Source organism: Agelaius tricolor, unplaced genomic scaffold, assembly GCF_023055355.1.
Source record: "Agelaius tricolor isolate 1412-34295 unplaced genomic scaffold, bAgeTri1.0.p SCAF_1, whole genome shotgun sequence".
NCBI classification, from domain to species: Eukaryota; Metazoa; Chordata; class Aves; order Passeriformes; family Icteridae; genus Agelaius; species Agelaius tricolor.
In genome coordinates, this window is record NW_027269261.1 from 50510093 (window position 1) to 50528025 (window position 17933).

Below are 17933 nucleotides of genomic sequence, written 5' to 3' on the forward strand. Positions count from 1 at the left end.
TTTCCAAGATGATAAAACAACTCTCATAAAAAGTCTAATCAAGGCTTAGTAGTCTAAAAAGATCTGAACTATGAAAATATTGATTATTTTAAATCTTGTGATGATATTGAAATACTCTTAATGGAGGAAGGAACTTCTTTGGAGTATCAGATCCATTAAAGGCCTCTTGGGTTTTAAACTGCTGTACAAAGACAGGTCCAGCATGATAACAGAAATTGCAGATTAAGACAACATTTAGCCCATCTCCCACAAAGACAACCCTGACTTAGGATGTGCTAGAGAGAAAAAAAAAAAATCTCAGTAGCTGCAGGTGCTTGCTGAGCAAAAACAACAGGTAAAGAACTAAGAAAGGCAAACTCTGTAAAGAAGCAAGAGAAAACAGACACTAAAGATTCACAAAAGCCCCATGTGGGTCCATCACCCAGTCAGAGCTGCACTGGAGTGACCTTTCTTGGTACCAGGTGAGAAGAACAGCATCCTGAGTACATGCATTCTTCATTACTAGGCATTCCAGGCTAACCCACCTAATGACTGATAACATTCAAATGTACAGACATAGATATTTACCAACAGGTATCACTGTGCAAATGGTGTACTGTTCTAGAGACACTATGAGCTACTTTAAATATTTAGTAAAATGAAAAGCAAATGAATATTGTTCCAGAATATTTTGTACCATTTGCTATATTATTTCTCACCAGGAGTAGTCAAGGTAAGCTGACAAATTTTTTATCTTCTTAAAACTGCATGAACTTGTTTGCTGCAGCACTTGTCTGTGCTACTGTTCACATGCATCTGCTTACATTTCACAGCAACAAGAGAAAATAAAGGAATAATCAAAAATCAAATCTCAGTTAAAACAAGAGAGACAAAGGATAAGCACATATGTGTAGCTCTTGCAAGTAGAACAGAGTAGCTAAGTCAACAAATTGCTGGGAAACTAGCAGTGCCATTGAATAAAACCAGGCAAATTATTGATTTTTAGCTTTATGGACTGTTGACTCTGGAAGCCATCCAGTGGGCGATAAAGGAAAGTAATATGCTTCTTAAAACATTAAGAACTCAATAACCTCATGCTAAGAGTTAGGATCTCCATTTTATATGGGCAGTTTCAAATACACAGAAGAGCAGTTAACTTACAGCATACACAAGACCCTAACACAACAGGCATATTAACAATGACTGGCAATATATATTTTATCATGAAACTCTAACCAGTTAAGTTTTTTACTATTCTGAGAAAAAAAGAGTACAAGCTGCAAACTCAAAAAACCTGACAAACAAGACCTGAGTTCTGAATTGGTTTGTAAAAGCTGCCAAGCTTTTACAAGAAAAACAAAATAATCAGTTAGCTGTAAATTATTCAGTTCTAATAAATACACATGCTATAAATTTGCTATTTAAATGCTTTCTAGGCTCTCCTGTTACATGGTAGAATGGTAATAACTGAAATTTAAAACAGTGTCTTGAGGCTACAAACTAACATTTGTTTTGTAAACAAAAACTGGTACAATCCACCCCTTCCCTCCGCCCCCCCAAAAGGAGTGCTCATACACATAGAACCACTCGAAGAAAAAAAAAAAAAATAGTCACAATTGTAAGTAGCAGAATCCCTGCCAGACTAAGAGTTTAAATACTAGGATCCATGTAGGAAATAGGAATTAAATAATACAAGGGAGACAGTGGCTACACAGGCTTAACAGACCTACTATCCTACTATAAATCAATGGCCATCAGTATCCCTCTGCCATCACTGCTTACCTACCCTAAGCACCATAAATAGGTTTCTTTAACAATTTTTTGGGTTTGTGTTTTCTGTCTGTTTTGTTGTCAGACAAAAAGTCAGCATATTAGAACAATGTGTATTTTTTATACTCTGCCAAAGGCACACTGCCCCTCCCGCACACGAGTGGAAGTATAGACAGTTTCACATTGTCTTTGGCAAAGCTGTCTTCTGTAACAGGCAGGCATTGCATTCTGTACTCTCCAAGCCTACCCTTCTTTTTAACAGTTTTTTACCCAGACTGTAAACAGAAGTCAAAGTAAACACACAGAAACTCACTCATATATTTCAGATGCAGGACCACTATCCCTACCAGAAGAAATGTGATTAATAACTAAAAAGTATTGTTTTCTTCACAGTCAAAGCAGCCGATTGCATAACAAGCCAGGGGATTTAAACACACCTATCATGCACAGCACATTTGTGAGTGCCAAACTGCACCAGTCACTTACAGACTCTCTGTAGCACACAGAGGAGCTAATAAAACACTGCTGTGCCTGCTATCCCTCAGGCAGCCCTGATTGCACTGCAGAACAGCAACGTACCTTTCAGTCTTGTGGAATTCCCATTTTTTTGCTGCTCATCCTCTTCATTAATGGTGAATAAACCTGGGGGATTTGGCCTGGCACTTTTCTTCAGTCTCTCTTGTCGGAGGGCAGTAGTTGAACCAGGCATGCTGCTGTTGCCTCTTGCTTATTAAAAAAAAGTAAGAAACTCCAGCCCCTAATTAGCTGCTAGCTGCAACGCTGTCTGCTCATTTGAGCACTTGTAACAGATCCCCTATGGATAAGCAGTATGCAAACAGCTGACAAATACCAACATCTAGTCGGCAGGAAAGGCTTGCAGTTGTTCCCCTCCTTGAAGAAAAGCCCTAATCAAAGGCACATTGGTTCGGATGCTGCTCTTTGCTGTCTTAACCTGTTCAATCAGATCCCAGCCCACAGCTCCAGGTTCCTTGCAGCAGCACCTTCTTCCCTGCAACCTTCTTCCAGCCACAGCACACTAAAATATTCAGCACGCAGTACAAGAGGAGAAAATATGATACGCCGCTGTTAACAGTTGCCCTGACAACACGGACACATCCTAATCAAAGGAGGGTCTATGAGTGCTGTCTCCTCAGCTGCAGCGAGCCAGCCTTGGGAACGCTGTCTCCTGCACGCTTGTGGAGAGCTGGAAGCTCCTCGGCAGCAGGGGCTGCTCCTTCCTCCTCTCCAGGCAGCGGGAGAATGGAGCTGCGGTTGCACAAGCAGATGAGCACTGAGTGAAAAGAAGCCTGGAAGGCACCAGGCATGAACCTGCTTTTTGCTCAGCTGTTCTGCTTATTCATGGTTAAAAATTTCAGCCTAACATAAAACAATGAGGATGAGTCCTCTTCTGTATTTGCATGTGCTGGGTGTCGTGTGTGCCACCGCCCCCCCACCCCCTTAATCACCTTCCTATGCAGTACATACCTTTTGCATTAGGAATGCATACACCCACAATTACAGACAGGTGTTGGAACATTCTTTTCCACATGTGAAAACGCAAAAATGAGAATTTCTAGTTTGTGTGGAAAGCATGGGGCAACAAAATTCTGAAAATTCTGTGCCACACCATTAGTTTTACAGCATCAACCTTTTAACATACACTTCACAAAATGAGCAAAGTCCAAGCAGCCCAGGTAGTTTTAGTTAATTGATTTCCCTCATATGCTGGCATTCTGGATTTTCTTAAGCCATTTACAACACAATGCTTGCTCACAAGTTTGGCAATCTGAATGTTTCATCCTTCACAGCTGCAAATGCCACTATGCAACATGCCGGATATTTCACCTGAGAGACACCTTAAACTTCATCCGCTTCCACCTCAGTTCAGGGTGTGCTCACCATTTCAAAACACTACTGAAGAAAAACTGCCAGCTGGAATCACTCTATAATTTCAAAAGTACATTATTTTTCCTCACTTCAGGGTTGTTTTGTTTTGGTTGGTTTTTTGTTTGTTTGTTTTTTTAAGAGAATCTTGATGTAACCTGATCAGCCACCACAAGATGGCACAGACATTAGCTGACAAGTCTGTAGGTGGCTCATTGACAACTGCGAGTCACACAGATCTATGTGATCACCTCAACAACAAGGGTAACAAAACCGAAGCAGGGTCAGAATTTATGACATGAACGATGCTGACTGCCACAGTGGCCTGGGATGCTCTTTACAGAGGAGTCCTGGATCATGCTCAGCTGGCAGGATAGCTCTGTCCTTGCACATCTCAGGCTCATGAGCCAGGACCACAGCAGATCGAGAAGAACACAGCACCACCTGAAGGCTCAGCTGCACCGTTCTTCCCTCTCCAGCACAGCCACAAAACACCCAACCAAAACAGAAGCATTTTGCAGGACCAAGCCCAGAGCCCATCTCTAGTATGTATTTCCTCCTGGCTACACCTTGGACTCTGGGTGTACACGGAAGCTGCACATGATGACATTTGTGTGCAGTTAGAGACGCTTTGTACTACAGGGTGTGGACAAAAGAGTAAGGAAAGAAGCTCGAACACAAGCTGCTCTTTGCCTCAGCAATTTGCCTTCTGGCATTTATACAGGCACCACTACTTTATTCCATAAAGAGAAGCAGCTTCATTCCTCAAATCCCATCCACCTAATGCCTCCCACAAACACTACATAACAGAACACACATCATCACAGAAAGTGGACAGTAGTTAGTACCATCACAGTTTTCCATACGTGCCAAGATGTGCCAAGAGAAAAAAGTAATAGAAAACAATATTTATATGGCAGCTTCATTAATTATTGCTCCACCCCATTTCACTGCTTTAAGTCACTAAGTAAGGATTTCTACCCTTTTTAAAATTATGTTTAATCGCCTTTGATTAGAAAGTCCTTAAATAGGCATTTCAAAACATGCCAGAAGTATATAACACACAAAAATACACCTGACTGGAGCAGCTCCCCACCTTACAGGTATGTTTACTGTTTCAGCATGTCCATTTCCCTATTATGCAGAACAGCTACAGGACTGAGAATTACTTCCTTGGTCCTTGCAGAATCCCCCACACCCATAAGAGTAACTTGCCCTCCATGCAAAATGTAGTAATAACCAAGTTTGATGCTTCAGGGGCTGGTGCAGATGGATTTGGGCAATGACACACAGGCAACTGATGGTACATTTTTCTTCCTGTTGACTTACTAATGCAGAGGTGACAGAGCAAAAGTATCAACAGCACATTCAGCTTACACAGCAAGATTTTATTTCAAGGTCCCTGTGGTTAAAAACTATGCCAGCTCACAAAATGTTTTCAAATGCCTAATAAAATTCAACCTACTACATATAAGAGACACCTATTAAAATAAAAAAACCCCATAAACTTTAGGCACTTGGACAATTTTTTTTTTCTGAAAAACATTCCTAAAAATACTATTGAACACATATTAAAGATACCAGCACTGCATAAGAGACTGTACTAACAACTCCCCCTTCCTCAATCCACTGGTTGAAGGAAGAAAAAGAAGTTCCTGAGGTATTCCTAGCAGGAAAGCTTTGCTTATTTCAGCCTTGTCTCATCTACGTGGGAGCTTCTATAGGAAAACTGGGATGAAAGCAACATTCTCCTGAGGGAACAAAGGGGTGGATAATTTTAGAAACAAGGCTGTTGAACACTTGAGAAAAAAAAAAGACAAAACAAACAATTTTCTTAAATAACTCCTATTATTGATATTTTTTCCCCCTCTAACCACTAGTCATCCATGTTTTTGTCATTAAAACAATCACAGCTGAGCTCTCTTACTGATGGAGTAAAACTCCCTCAAGAGAGAGATGGAGTGAGGACAACTGTGTATCTTGAGGGCACTGGGTCATTTATGGGTTTTCCTTTTTACAACACCTGCAAACTGATTATCAGTCAAACCATGACACTTAAACACACCCACTTTCACCAACTAAACTCTATAGGTGTAATTACCTGCACAAACCATCATCTGATATGCAGCAGTCTTTAACAGCAGTTTAACAAGGACTATTAGGACACTTAATATCATAACAATATGCTGAGAAATGTTTCTGCTTCATCATCAGGTACTAAGACTTGATATCTTTACCTATGAAATGCAAAGGAAGTTGAAACCAGTCACCATGGCTGAATTCTAGATTTGCTATCTTCTTTCATTAACAGGATTGCTTCATTCCCTGTAAACTATCCAAACTGTCCACGAAGTTCATTACTGGGATTTAGAGTATAATGAATTGCACGTAACTTTACATTCCACAGCCACTACCTTGTGAAAGCTTCCCCTCAACTTGCATGTATTTTGTATCGAGAAATAGATCAAGTAAATATATTATTTTAGCATACATTCCTTTACAGATTGCCACTATTCCATTGGGTTTTTTTCTGATTTTCTTACAACTGAAGAGGTTCAGGGCAAGGTAGTTATCTATCTTAGAATTTTGCTTTCATATTCATGTTTTCCCTGTGTGAAACAGAAGGGTTCCATTGGGAACTAGGTTCCAAATGTTTCTTTCTTGGGGGAAAAAAAAAAAAATCAGGAAAATTCAGTTAAAATCTCCCATCCTGTTCTGCAAAAAACATTACAACAAAAAATTTTAACATACCTAATCATCAAAACACACAAATCATACTTTGCATAGATTTTTCATATTTTCAATATTAATCATCTGTAGCAAAAGCTTTTTCTAAGAACTCATTTAAAAATACATATTATAGGCAATGCTGGATCATACAAATCTCAAATTTGAAGGGATCCATAAAGATCATCAACTCCCTCTGCCTCACAGGGCTATGTTGGAATATACATACACTAACTAAACTCCAAACTCAATCTGTTCCTAGTTTTCTTCAGGAATCATATGTCTGTTTATTTTCTACTTCACTAGGTTTTGAATCAGGAAGTCAAGCCTAAAAGATGGAGAAAGTAGGGCCTGTTTTGTTTTTTGGTTTTTTTTCCTACTCATATGAGAAAACAGCTATTTATCCAGCCTTAAAGGACTGGAAACTTCCTTTTCTCTAGCATTTAAATCTAGGACAAAACAAACCAGCCTTAAAAAGACAGACAGGATTCATCTCCGTACCTCGTTTTGGGGTTTTTTTACAGTTAACTTGGAAATAGCCAAAATAGCTACTGTATTAGAAAAAACACTTTCTTCCATTAAGTCAACCACTGTCTCAAACACCTAATGTTTTTCACTGCTGCTCTCTATTTTCTCTTCCTTCTACCTCTTGTTTTCCAAAAATGACACATAATAACCTTGTCTTTATAGACGCTTCTAAGTTTCTCTTCAAAGATATCTCTAAGGCCTCAATTTTATACACAAGATAATAAAGGACCAGCCAATTATTTTTACAGCAGTAATGTAAAATTTAATTTTACTGAATTATTTTTAAACAATTTCAGTATATAAACATCTGATATAATAATTGATTTCTTCTTTTCCCCTTCTTGGAAGGAAAAAAATTGCCTCTTGAATTAATCAGTAGGAATATAAAATGCTAGAGAATAAGAAGGGAAACCTTCCTCCCAGTTTGCTGTTGTGCTGACATGCACGGCGCCACACACTGGACCAAGGGCTGTTAGAGCTCCTCAGAAGTGACTAGGCAGAAGGTAAGTGTTAACTGTTTCCCCTTCTGCCAAAGAAATCTAAACCTGTGTGCATTTCCATGCATAGGAAAAATTTAGGAGAAGGCTGGAAGCCCTACCCTGTTTCAGTCAAACTCATTCATCAGCACAAAAAGGCACAAGAACATGAGGAGAACTTCTTCATCAAGAACTTAAGTTTCATCATTCACAAACACTTTCCACACATACACACCAATAAAACAATCACACAAGACTTACATTAACAAGTCTGTCACATGTTTTAATTAAATTGATTTGCATAGTATGACTAACTATAAACATTGCACAAGGCACACCATGATGAATCAGAAACATATTTGATCATTCTTAGTCAACACTATTTTTATATAACAGAATGATGTTGGATCAGGCCCTATAGTAGAACATATCATGTGATTTCAACCACTGGTCAGTTAAATAATGAAAGGCAGCAAGGAATTGGGAGTTCACAGGACAGTAGCAAACAGGAATTTGGTAGAAGATAGAAGTTATGAATTCTAATTGCCCTACAATTAATACCCAGGGCAATGTTGTCACTGCTTCTGTCTGGGGGAAAAAAAACTAAAACAACAACAACAAAAAGCAGCTTATTTTTTTAGAATACCTGGGTTTAACACATGTCAAGACAACCAAGCATTTGTACAGCACTCAAAATTAAGAGCACTTACATACTAAGTTTTCAGTAGAAATGAATACTTCAAAGACAAGGCTCCAAGCTTTTTTTCCCACAGAAACAGGGACATGAAAGAAAAGAAACTATGTCAAGACCAAATTAAAATTTTTTCCATTGTTGTATTACCGGCATTAGTATCTGATGGAGGGAATCCTGTGAACTGTGTTAATTACCAGTGCTTTCCTGACATCTTAGTTCCCAACATGTTTCTTAGAGGATGACCAAGATGTCTGGACTTTTGGATAAGGAAGAACAGAGTTTCAGACAGAGAGACAAGGATATATTTGAAGACATCAGTACTTTATTTCTCCCCTCATGAGTCCCACAGCGACTCTCGTCCTGGAGCACAAATCATTCCATCACCTCTCTGAAGAATCTCATTGCCAACAAGAGTCAGGGTTTCTAACTCCATTTATCTGAACAGCAAGGCAGCCTAGTCCTGCATGTCATCTTAGCAGACACCTTACAGTTGTTTCCCCTGAACTCTGACAGATCTCTTAGAATACTTATTTTCAAGCTTTGTCCCTAAAGCCTACTTGTTTTCATGAAAGCAACTATGGCACAACTCCAGAACCAACACTAAGGGAGAGATGCAGAATTAAACCTTAACCAGTTTCACAAATACACCATTTCTCATGCATGTGTAGGGTAAAAGAAGAATATAATATACACAGAACCTTTTTCTGCCATAGTTCCTCGCAGACCACTGCATTTCTCTAATAGAAGTCACATAGAGGGGATCCCCTCCCTGAAGGAAGGGCAGATACACAAAGAGTTCCCACAACAACAGCAGCAGCAGCAGCACACTGTGGCTTGTTATTGTGGATGTAGACTTACTTTCTTTTCTGCTTGAAAAAATGTGTATGTTGTTGCAAGATGATACAGTATTTACATAATTGAGGCAATTATTTCTCTGATCATTTAATTACCTTTAACACTACAAATAATTTTCAGCTCTAAAGTATTAAATTTGTTTATCTGGGATAATAATAAATCATGCAAATAAAATATTAGCCATCTCAGAGTACGCTAAATTTACAACTTTTTGCAGTTTGAAACAGCACATACACAAGTACATCTCTTTTCAAAACTAAGCCCAAGGAAAACAGCAATGCATACTACTTTAACTAAATTAGTAAAACTTCTCTTTCTGTACTGGAAGTACCACATAAGCCAGCTGTTTGACCATCACTTAACAGGCCTGATTCTTCATAAACTCTTTTTTTTTTTTTTTTAATAACAGTGTTTGGTTTTGAGGCTTTTGTGTGTGGAGAGTTACTATGGTCTTGAACTCTGGGGTGGGGGGGGAATTTTTTTGGACAGGGTTGGATTTTTGTTGTTGAGTTTGTGTTGCTTGTGGTTTGTTTCACACACACACACCCCTTATTCTTTTTTTTTTTTTTTAACTAGTAATGCTGGGTGTAGGTGGGTGGAGAAAGCCTCACTCCCATTACACAATAAGCACAGAAAAAGGCTTGTTTCAACTTTTCCAAAGTGTGTAGTCCTTGCACAGATATTACTTGACCAACAAGAGATACCCAGACACAGTATTTGAAGCTGAGGGATGGCTTCTATGAGGATTTTAACCTAAATTTAATTTAGTTGTATCATTTTCATTCTACAAGGTACTGATAAATCTGAGTCTCTGTGCATTTAGTACTGCCTCAAAAATCGTTAATGTGGGACTAAAGATATAATCACAGGCTCTGAGACACGATTTCATAGCTTGAATAGATTTTCTTTAGAGGGGAGGTGGCAATAGAAGAATTGCAGATCCACGACTTATACACCAAAAGATAGAAAGGATTTGCAATGTGCTAACGTTTAGATAATCACAGATGGAAATCAGAGCACGCCCACCACACACAAGCATCAACACCTGCAGCGTTTGTGAGCACCCACCCTCGCGGCAGTCCCTGGTTCCCCACACCTGGAAAAGGCTCCCACAGTGGCTGTTCACGGTAGGGGTGAGCGCAAGGAGCCCTGGCCGGGGCAGAGGTGACCCCCGGCGGCACCGCAGCCTGTGCCGGAGCACCGCGACATCACCACCCCGGGGCCGGTGGCCGGGCACGGGCATGGTCCATCCCCTCCTCCGGCTGCAGTGACCGCCCTGCGCCCGGCAGCTCCCCCTGGGAAGAACATGGAGCACCTGAGCTGGCCAGAGAGACAAAACCCGCGTGTCTCAACACCGTCGTGTAAACCCTCCCCAGCAAAACACGTTGGAACCGCTGGGAAAGAGCCATGGGAACCAGAGCACGCCTTCAGCTCCCAGACACTCTATGCTATCTGCACTTTTGTGTTTTCCCGAATAATTTATCTATTTGTTAGGAAACAAAAAATAAACACAGAAAGATGAAATTTGATTTCTTCTCAGATGGAGAAAATACCAGGCTAAGCAAGCAACAGATAAAAAGTCCCATCAGCAGTTAAAGAGCAAACACCTCAAGTTTTCAGCTTTCACAAGCCACCTGGCACTGACATGATTTAAAGGGCAGATTTGTTTTGCAGCAAAAAGCACAGAGTAATACTAAGCTCACTTAGAAGAAAGAGCTAACTACAACAGTACACAAAACCACGGCATTAAAGCTTCTTTGCAATGTTACAAACACATAGCTCTCTCTATTATCCCAGAGCTTAAGTAAATTGTTACCTGTGCACAGAGCTGGCCAAGGCAGCCCAGAGCACGCATGGGGAACTCTCACAGGCAGAGACATGCCTATGTTTATGGATGGGCAGCCATAAAATGAGGTGCCTCAGAAGCTTCTCCATGTGGCATTCCCCACAAGAGGGCTCCTCTCATCTCAGGAATCACTGAAGAGCTCGTTAGCGCTATTAGATGCTCGAGTAGCTATGACTGAAAAATTCTAACTGGTGTAACTTAGTAAATCCCCTGAGCACTCTACTCACTTTGCCATCTATAAATTTATGAATGGCAGAATAAAAAAAACTCCTTCACCCTGATAATTAAGCCATTTACCCAAAGAAAGCTAGTTAAGTGCAGCAGACCATTTGCCAATAAAGGGATCCACTTGTAACATCCCCCTGCAAAACCATGGTGGTGATGTTGAAGCTTTCCCCAGGATCAGCCCTGAAAGTCCATGCATGTAGCCACATGAGGCAAGGAAAGAAACAAACCAGCCAAGCACCACAACGCACACACAGAGCTTTGTTTTTATAACAGAGGCAATAGTTTGACCGGTAGCTAATTTCACCAAACGCAGATGGGACGTTGATCTTCCTGGGGAGCCGGATGCAGACACAGGTGTTCCGCCTGCGGAGCAGACTGCAGCCAAAGCCATCTGCGTGGCCCTCCCTGGGCACACACATCTGCTCACTCATGGAGGGACCAAAGAGCCACGGAGCAGATCCCTGATGTGCTTTGAGGTTGTTCCTGTTTCTGAACACCTGCAAAGCAGTCCCTGTGATATCTCAGAGACCTAAAAGGATCTCAGCAGACAACGAACTTCACAGAAAAGCTTCATAGAGGTTTAACTCTGACATTTTACTCACAGAGAAGTTTCAAATGAACTTTGACAGCACAAAGTAATTTAAATTCAAAATACTCAAGAACTTAGCAAGCAGATCCTTCAGTCTACAGATGTCCCAATGAGTAAAAGTTCAACACAGCAGCTTGAAATGAAACTATAAAGCAAACACAGAATAAATCTAGGCACATAAGTAATTTTAAAACAGAACATATGCAAAATACATGTCATCTGTTGACTCATTTCTAGTTTTGGTAGGTAATCATAAAAAGACTGATAATCCCATTTAAAAAAAAAATCTCATCAGCAAGGTAAGAAACTGGAAAAGAATTTGTTAGAAATGGCTTCAATAAACCAGTCAGTTCTTCCCGTGGAAAGGGAAGTCAATGTGGTTGCAAACTCTGAACACATAGGATGTGCATCTGCATTCCTTTCTGAAGATGAACTTTAGAGTGATACCTGGGAGTGACTTGTAAGGATTTCTGAGCTATATTCTATACTTCTAATGAAGACAGCACTTGGCTGGGTCTGCCCACAGTCATTGCTTGTGACTGCATGTCTGCATTACATAAAGTATGTATTAAAAATATTATACTGAGAAAACACAATCAGCCAACAGCCATATGGCCTATTCATATGCTGTTTTGATATAAAAACTCACTCTTTGATTTAGAGATAAACTTGGGCTTATGTTAGAGAAGGACTAGCAAAAGGTGAATGGAATGGGACTGGGGAGGAAGGTAAAAAAAGGAAAAAAGGAGAGGACAAAAAGTTGGACTCAGACTTCACAGTCCAGCAAGCAGCAAAAGCAAACAGCATCCGCGCCTACAACAGTGATACAGCGGTCGATCCGCTTGCGTAAGCCAAAATCTCCTCCCTGCACCCTCCTCGCCCTTAGGGCCAAAATAAAAGCGAGTTAAAACGGTCTCGCAGTGTACATCCCTCCTTATAGGAGACATCTGCAAGGACATCTCCGCTCTTTCCCTGTAGGAAATAAGGGCTTGCAGCAGCGCGTCGCTCGCTCGCGTTTGAGGCGCAGCCAAACCCCGCAGCGGGCCTCGCTCTGCGGGCACCGGGGCGCTGCCACCGGGTACCTTGACCCTGCCGAGCCGTCCCTCTGCCCTCGCCAGGGCTCACCCCGTCCCCGTTAGCAGCGTCTTGCGGCTGTCCACCCTCCCTTATTGCGGGAGCGCGGCGCTACCTCAAGCCCCGGTCAAAGCGCGCAGCCCGGCGGCCGCCCCCTCCAGACCCCTCCTCGCCGGGCGGCTCCGCGCCCCGCGTTAGCCCCGCCGCCGTGCGGGCCCGCCAGACTCCGAGCCCTTGGAGCGGAGGCTTCAGAAGAACCAGCGGCGACCCGGGAGCGACGGCGCGGCCCCGCCGATGCCCCTGCGCGGGGTCGGGACGGGTCTCGCTGCTACGGCGGGCACGGTTCGGGCGCGCCGCCCCCTCCAGGGCAGCTCTGCCCGCCGCCCCGGCCGAACCCCCGGCTGTCCCCGGCCGGGCCGCGGCGGTGCCCGGGGAAAGGCAGCGAAGTCCCCGCACGGCCGGGCGGCCGCGGAGCGCCCCCGCACCTGTTGCGGGCGAGGCCGCCGCCGGGCCCCGCCGCGCTCCCGCTCCGCACGGCGCCCGCAGCCGCCCGGGAGCGCAGGGCCCCCGCAGCCGCGGCCCGATCCGCGCCGCTCTCCCGCCGCCCCGAGCCGCCGCAGCCCCTGCTCACCTGCGGGCCGCCGGCGCGGGCCGCTCCTGCCCGCGGCCTCCGCCATGTCTCCCTCCTGCTGCTCGCCGAGCGCGGCTGCTCCGCCCCGCGGCTCCGCGGCCCGGGGCAGGTGAGCGCCACGTCCCCCGCCCCCGCCCGCGGCTCTGCCCGGCAGCAGGTGAGGGCGAGACCGGCGCCCGCGGCCCGGGAGCAGCCGCCTCTGACGGGCTGGAGGCGTTTATGCGGCGGCAGCGGTGGTGGTAGCGGTGCGGGGGTGGCTGCCCGCACTCCCGGCCCCCGCGGCGGCCCGGGCTGCCGAGGTGCCGCCGTTCACACAGGTGTGATTAGTTTTTTCTTCAGAGCAGCTCCCGCCGCATTGGCACAGCTCGTTCGGTACCGGCGCCGAGAGAAAAAACAGGTTTGGGGATGCTCGCCATCTCGGCAGTAGGTGGGAGGAGTGGCGGCCGCCTCGCAAGCCCAGGCGATGCGCCGCATCGTGTGGGAAAGAGCTGCACTGCCGTAGACTCGTTCCTGAGGCACGTGCTCCTGAACAGCCGCTTCTAAAGCTGCGTGCAACGCCTTGCTTCCAAAAAAAAGGCTCTGTGAAGAGCTGCCGATGTATCAGTCGTTTCTGTAAAGGTCATGGTCCTGTTACCTTTCCTATGAGTTTGCCTTAACTTGTTTTATGCTGCTTTTTAGGCTCATAAGAGTGTTTCTCTTTAAAGTGTTCTAATCTGCATCAAAACATCATTTAATTTTTCATCTGCTTGTAGGTAGCACCAATCATCAGAACTACAGGTGAAGGAGGGTGGGTGAATTGGGGAACTCATAGGATGCAGCTGTAGATGCAGGCAAGCAGACGGAGAGGGGCAGCTCCCTTGGTCTGATGCACTTGGACCAAGCAAACTTCAGTCACCATGCAGAGCACCACCCTTTCAGAAACTGCTAAATTCAGAGCACAAGGTCTTCTAGGGGAAGGAGAGATTACTATTTTGCTGTTGCACCAAGAGCCATTTGTGCTCTAAACCAAGGAGTTTGGGGCTTGGGTGATAAACACGCCCTGTGGCTTGTGGGCAGGAGTGTCTGTAGTAGAAGAATAGGCTGGGCTCTATGCTGAAAGGTGCAAAAGACAGCAAAATCAGCACTGCCTTGGTCGAGTTTTTACTTCTATGCTCCCTTAAGGGAGGTGTAAAGGTGTCTCTCAGTCAGCTTGAGCCCTGGATTAAACAGCACTGATCAAGGACTAAGAGGCTATCCAAGTTCAAAGCCAGTGGTATGCCCTATGGTCAAAATGTTGCCCTCAGCAACATCCTGCACTGACATAATCTCAAAGCCCTCAGCTGTGGTCTATCCACCCACCAGGGAGCCAGGCTGAAGCATCCCAGGCTGACCTGTCTGATGCACATCGTCCCAAAGTGTTATGTCATGTTTTGTCTGAGGATGTAAAAGGTAACATCTGGTACAATCTATATGAAGTAGCCTGATGTAGGGATCTTACATAAGCTTTTGTGCACAGATCTGGTATCTGTATGGATTAGCTGTGCTGCTTAGGGAACCGCATTCAGACCAGAATTGCGTGTACATGGCCTGGCCTGGGCATGGACCAGATCCAACAGAGTCTCACCACGGAGAATACAGAACTGATGGCTGAGCAATGCTGCAGAAGCCACCTTGGGTCTCATGAAGCCAGCAGAGAACTATAGGAGTTAATTCCAGCTGGTTCCAGGCTAGGTCTCATGGAGATGTTCAGTGGAAACCTCGATCACAATTCTTTCTCCCTTACATAGCTGGCATTTCTGAGCAGCCTGAGTCATAGAGAACAGGCTGCATGCTTTCCAAGTAAACAGAGCAGTGCAATTACCTTCCAGTCATACTGCATGAAAACAGAGGTTTTCAAAGCTGGACCAATACAGGATCATGCTTCACACAAAAATCAAATGGGGGAAGTTCATTGTCTTAGGGTTACTTCTCAATGGGTGAAGTCTTAAGTTTTGGGTTTTACAAGTCAGCTTCCACCTCTGGTCCTTTTAGTGTTTAAAATGACCTTGAAAATGTATTGTTTTCTGCTGTAATAGCAGTAGAAATTAATAAACAGTAGTTGTGTTTCTAGTGAAATGCAGTGAAGTTTTTGGAATGAGTTGAATACATCCATGCCTAAAAATCAATAGAACCATCTTCAGAGTAAAAAAAAAAATTTGACTAAAATGATTTAATCAACTGTTCTGTATCTTATTTTTTTAATACATAATTGTTGCAGTGTAGCCAGCAAAAGTTACTGTATACACATTAGGACAATGTGTTTATGTTTAAAAAAAAAAATTAGTTTCTTTTGAAAATACCTGCTAGACCTGAAAAATTAAGAGCATAAGCCTTTTAATGGTTACCAAGGCTTATGAAAAAAGAAGTAGCTTCTTGTCCAGGCAAGTCTTACCCGCAATGGAATTTTTGCAGATGCCCCAGAAGAATCTGTTGATACCCAGTACTAGAATAGTGGAGTGACAATGACAGTGGATGGACAGGGAACACCCACCACCCTTTTTCATTGCACATGAGAAAAAAAAATCATTGCATAAACAAAAGCAGAAAAAGAAACAACAATCCACAATGACTATTCAGTGCATGGAGGCAGGACTTTTCATTTCTCAAGTACAGCACCCAGAGAAGAATTTTGTTTGGTCTTGGCTTGTTAGTACTGTAATTAGACTGAATAGAAAAACAAAGAAAATATTCAATGCTATGGTTATCATACTCAAATCACAGTAAATGTAAGATGCATCAAAAAGGTTCCCTTGATACTCAGTATGAATTTTTTTCTTTTTTTTTATTCCAATATTTTCCAGTTCTACACCACTGTTATTATTTTATAAGTCCAAAAATATAGGAAAAAGTAAGTCTTAGGTTATTTTTATTTTCAATTGTGTATGTCAGAGATAGCTTTAGAACAAGCTAACATTACCGTGGTTCAGGTGTATACAACTGGTACAGTTCAGTAGTACATAAACAACTCTAAAACAAATGCACCATAGAACTTAAATTACCAAAAATAAACAATATTAGACTATGTAGGGCAGTAGGTAAAAACAATTACCTTTAGATCTTGCACACTAAAAGAAAAATATCTAATTATGATTGAAATTATGAAGCTGTACTACAGATAATATTGATATATATTACAAAGAAATTGAAAGTTGTCACATTTTGTTTTTGTTCCAGTGATGTACTGTTACATGAAATCTTACATCAGCTTGTCATGAAATTAACATCTGCTTACTTTAACTACAATATTTCATGAGTTTATAACTTTTGTGTGTATGTTTTCTAAAAATTGTTGAAAAACTTGCATGTAAAAACATTGAAAGTAAAATAATGTTGCAGGTTGTTTACAGATTCCTTATGGATTATAGGAGTAAAAGCAGTCAGGAAGCTGCAGTGTTTTTAACATTGGTAAACAAATACTGGATTAAAGTGCAACAGTCCCTCTGACAGCACACCTGCTCTGGCTGAAAGGAAATCTTTTCATCTCTGCAGAGAAGCAAAGAAAAAAATATCAGTGTCAGGCGTGTTTCTCTCGAAAGTCAGTGATCGCCTTCCAGAGCGTGCACAGCATTCCTCCTCTGTAAAGAAAAATCATAAAGACACTCAGGTACAAAGAAACTCTTTAGTCTGAAAGCCTTCCAGCTGAGGTGCTTTCTGATTTTCTTGCTCTGGTTTTGATCAATGATATTCAGTGGGAAGGTTAATCAAAGGTGAAATCCAACATGCATTACTCAAATAAGGAACAGAGTCCTTTTCTGATTACAAGACAGGGCAATCTTTCCACTTGGCAGATGCCTGCTGTCTGGAATTCAGACCTCTGGTCCAAAGGACTTGCATAACCCACATTTGACTTCCAACATGATGCAAGCTGGTGACCTATACACCTGGCATGATTAGGTTAAATGTAGTGTTACTTACAGTCCATGTGTAATATTTCTGAAGTTTGATGATGATAATAAACTACTGAAAGTTTTTCTAGCTCTTCTTTTTAAAATAAAAGCAAGGCTCTAATGGGATATCTAGGGTCTCCAGATGTAAAGTAAATGCTTTACCTTAAAATTTTGCTTTCAATAGAAAAAAAGCTTATTTTGAGATTTAAATAGTATCAGCTGTTTGGCAGAAATGTATCAGCATACAAAGACATACTGGAAAGTGTTAGTTATTTTAAATGAATTGCACACAGTGCAATAAATAGAGACTTAGTATCAATTTTTCTTCTTACAAAGCACAGTTCATTTAACTCTGAAGCATTACCTCAGTCTCAAACATTTCAGATCATCTCGTGTAACATAGCAGAGAACGTCCGTTAAGGTATAGTCTTCAGCCAAGAACTGCAGAAAGAAATTTAAATGAAGCTTTTGTTAGAAATATTATTTAAATTCCTAAGCTCATCTTGCTAGAATCATCTGCCCCTAAAAATAGAAGGGTAAATTTGGGAGAAACCTAAAATTGGGCTGAAATGTAGTACATGCAACAGAAAAACATGGTTTCTACAAATACAGTGAAACTACTTAAATTTTTTACACTGTATACTCTGCATCGGCATACCAGACACAACTTGAAAGATGTAATGCTTTTACAGCTACTCAAAACCTTTGTCAACTGGCATTTCTATTGCTACCACTGGTATCACAGAA

General features: G+C 42.4%; 2 protein-coding genes across 6 annotated transcripts in view; both read right to left on the reverse strand.

Annotated features, from left to right (window-relative positions):
- MAP7 (microtubule associated protein 7) overlaps positions 1-13763 on the reverse strand; it is a 109348-nt gene extending 95585 nt beyond the window's left edge. For 2 of the 5 annotated variants that reach the window (XM_071433675.1, XM_071433658.1), the window contains exon 1: positions 2329-2994. In XM_071433675.1, coding sequence (XP_071289776.1) covers positions 2329-2458 — 130 coding nt within the window. In that variant the 5' untranslated portion in view covers positions 2459-2994. Of the gene's footprint in view, positions 1-2328; positions 2997-13281 lie in introns of those variants that run through there. The other 3 variants (XM_071433674.1, XM_071433673.1, XM_071433667.1) reach the window with 3 other exon arrangements.
- Positions 13764-16062: 2299 nt separating this feature from the next.
- The window catches only part of MAP3K5 (mitogen-activated protein kinase kinase kinase 5), a 98452-nt gene continuing 96581 nt past the window's right edge, over positions 16063-17933 (reverse strand). The window contains exons 29-30 of the mRNA XM_071433704.1: positions 17551-17627; positions 16063-16874 (exon numbers count right to left, since the gene is read on the reverse strand). Coding sequence (XP_071289805.1) covers positions 16814-16874; positions 17551-17627 — 138 coding nt within the window. The 3' untranslated portion in view covers positions 16063-16813. The remainder of the gene's footprint in view (positions 16875-17550; positions 17628-17933) is intronic.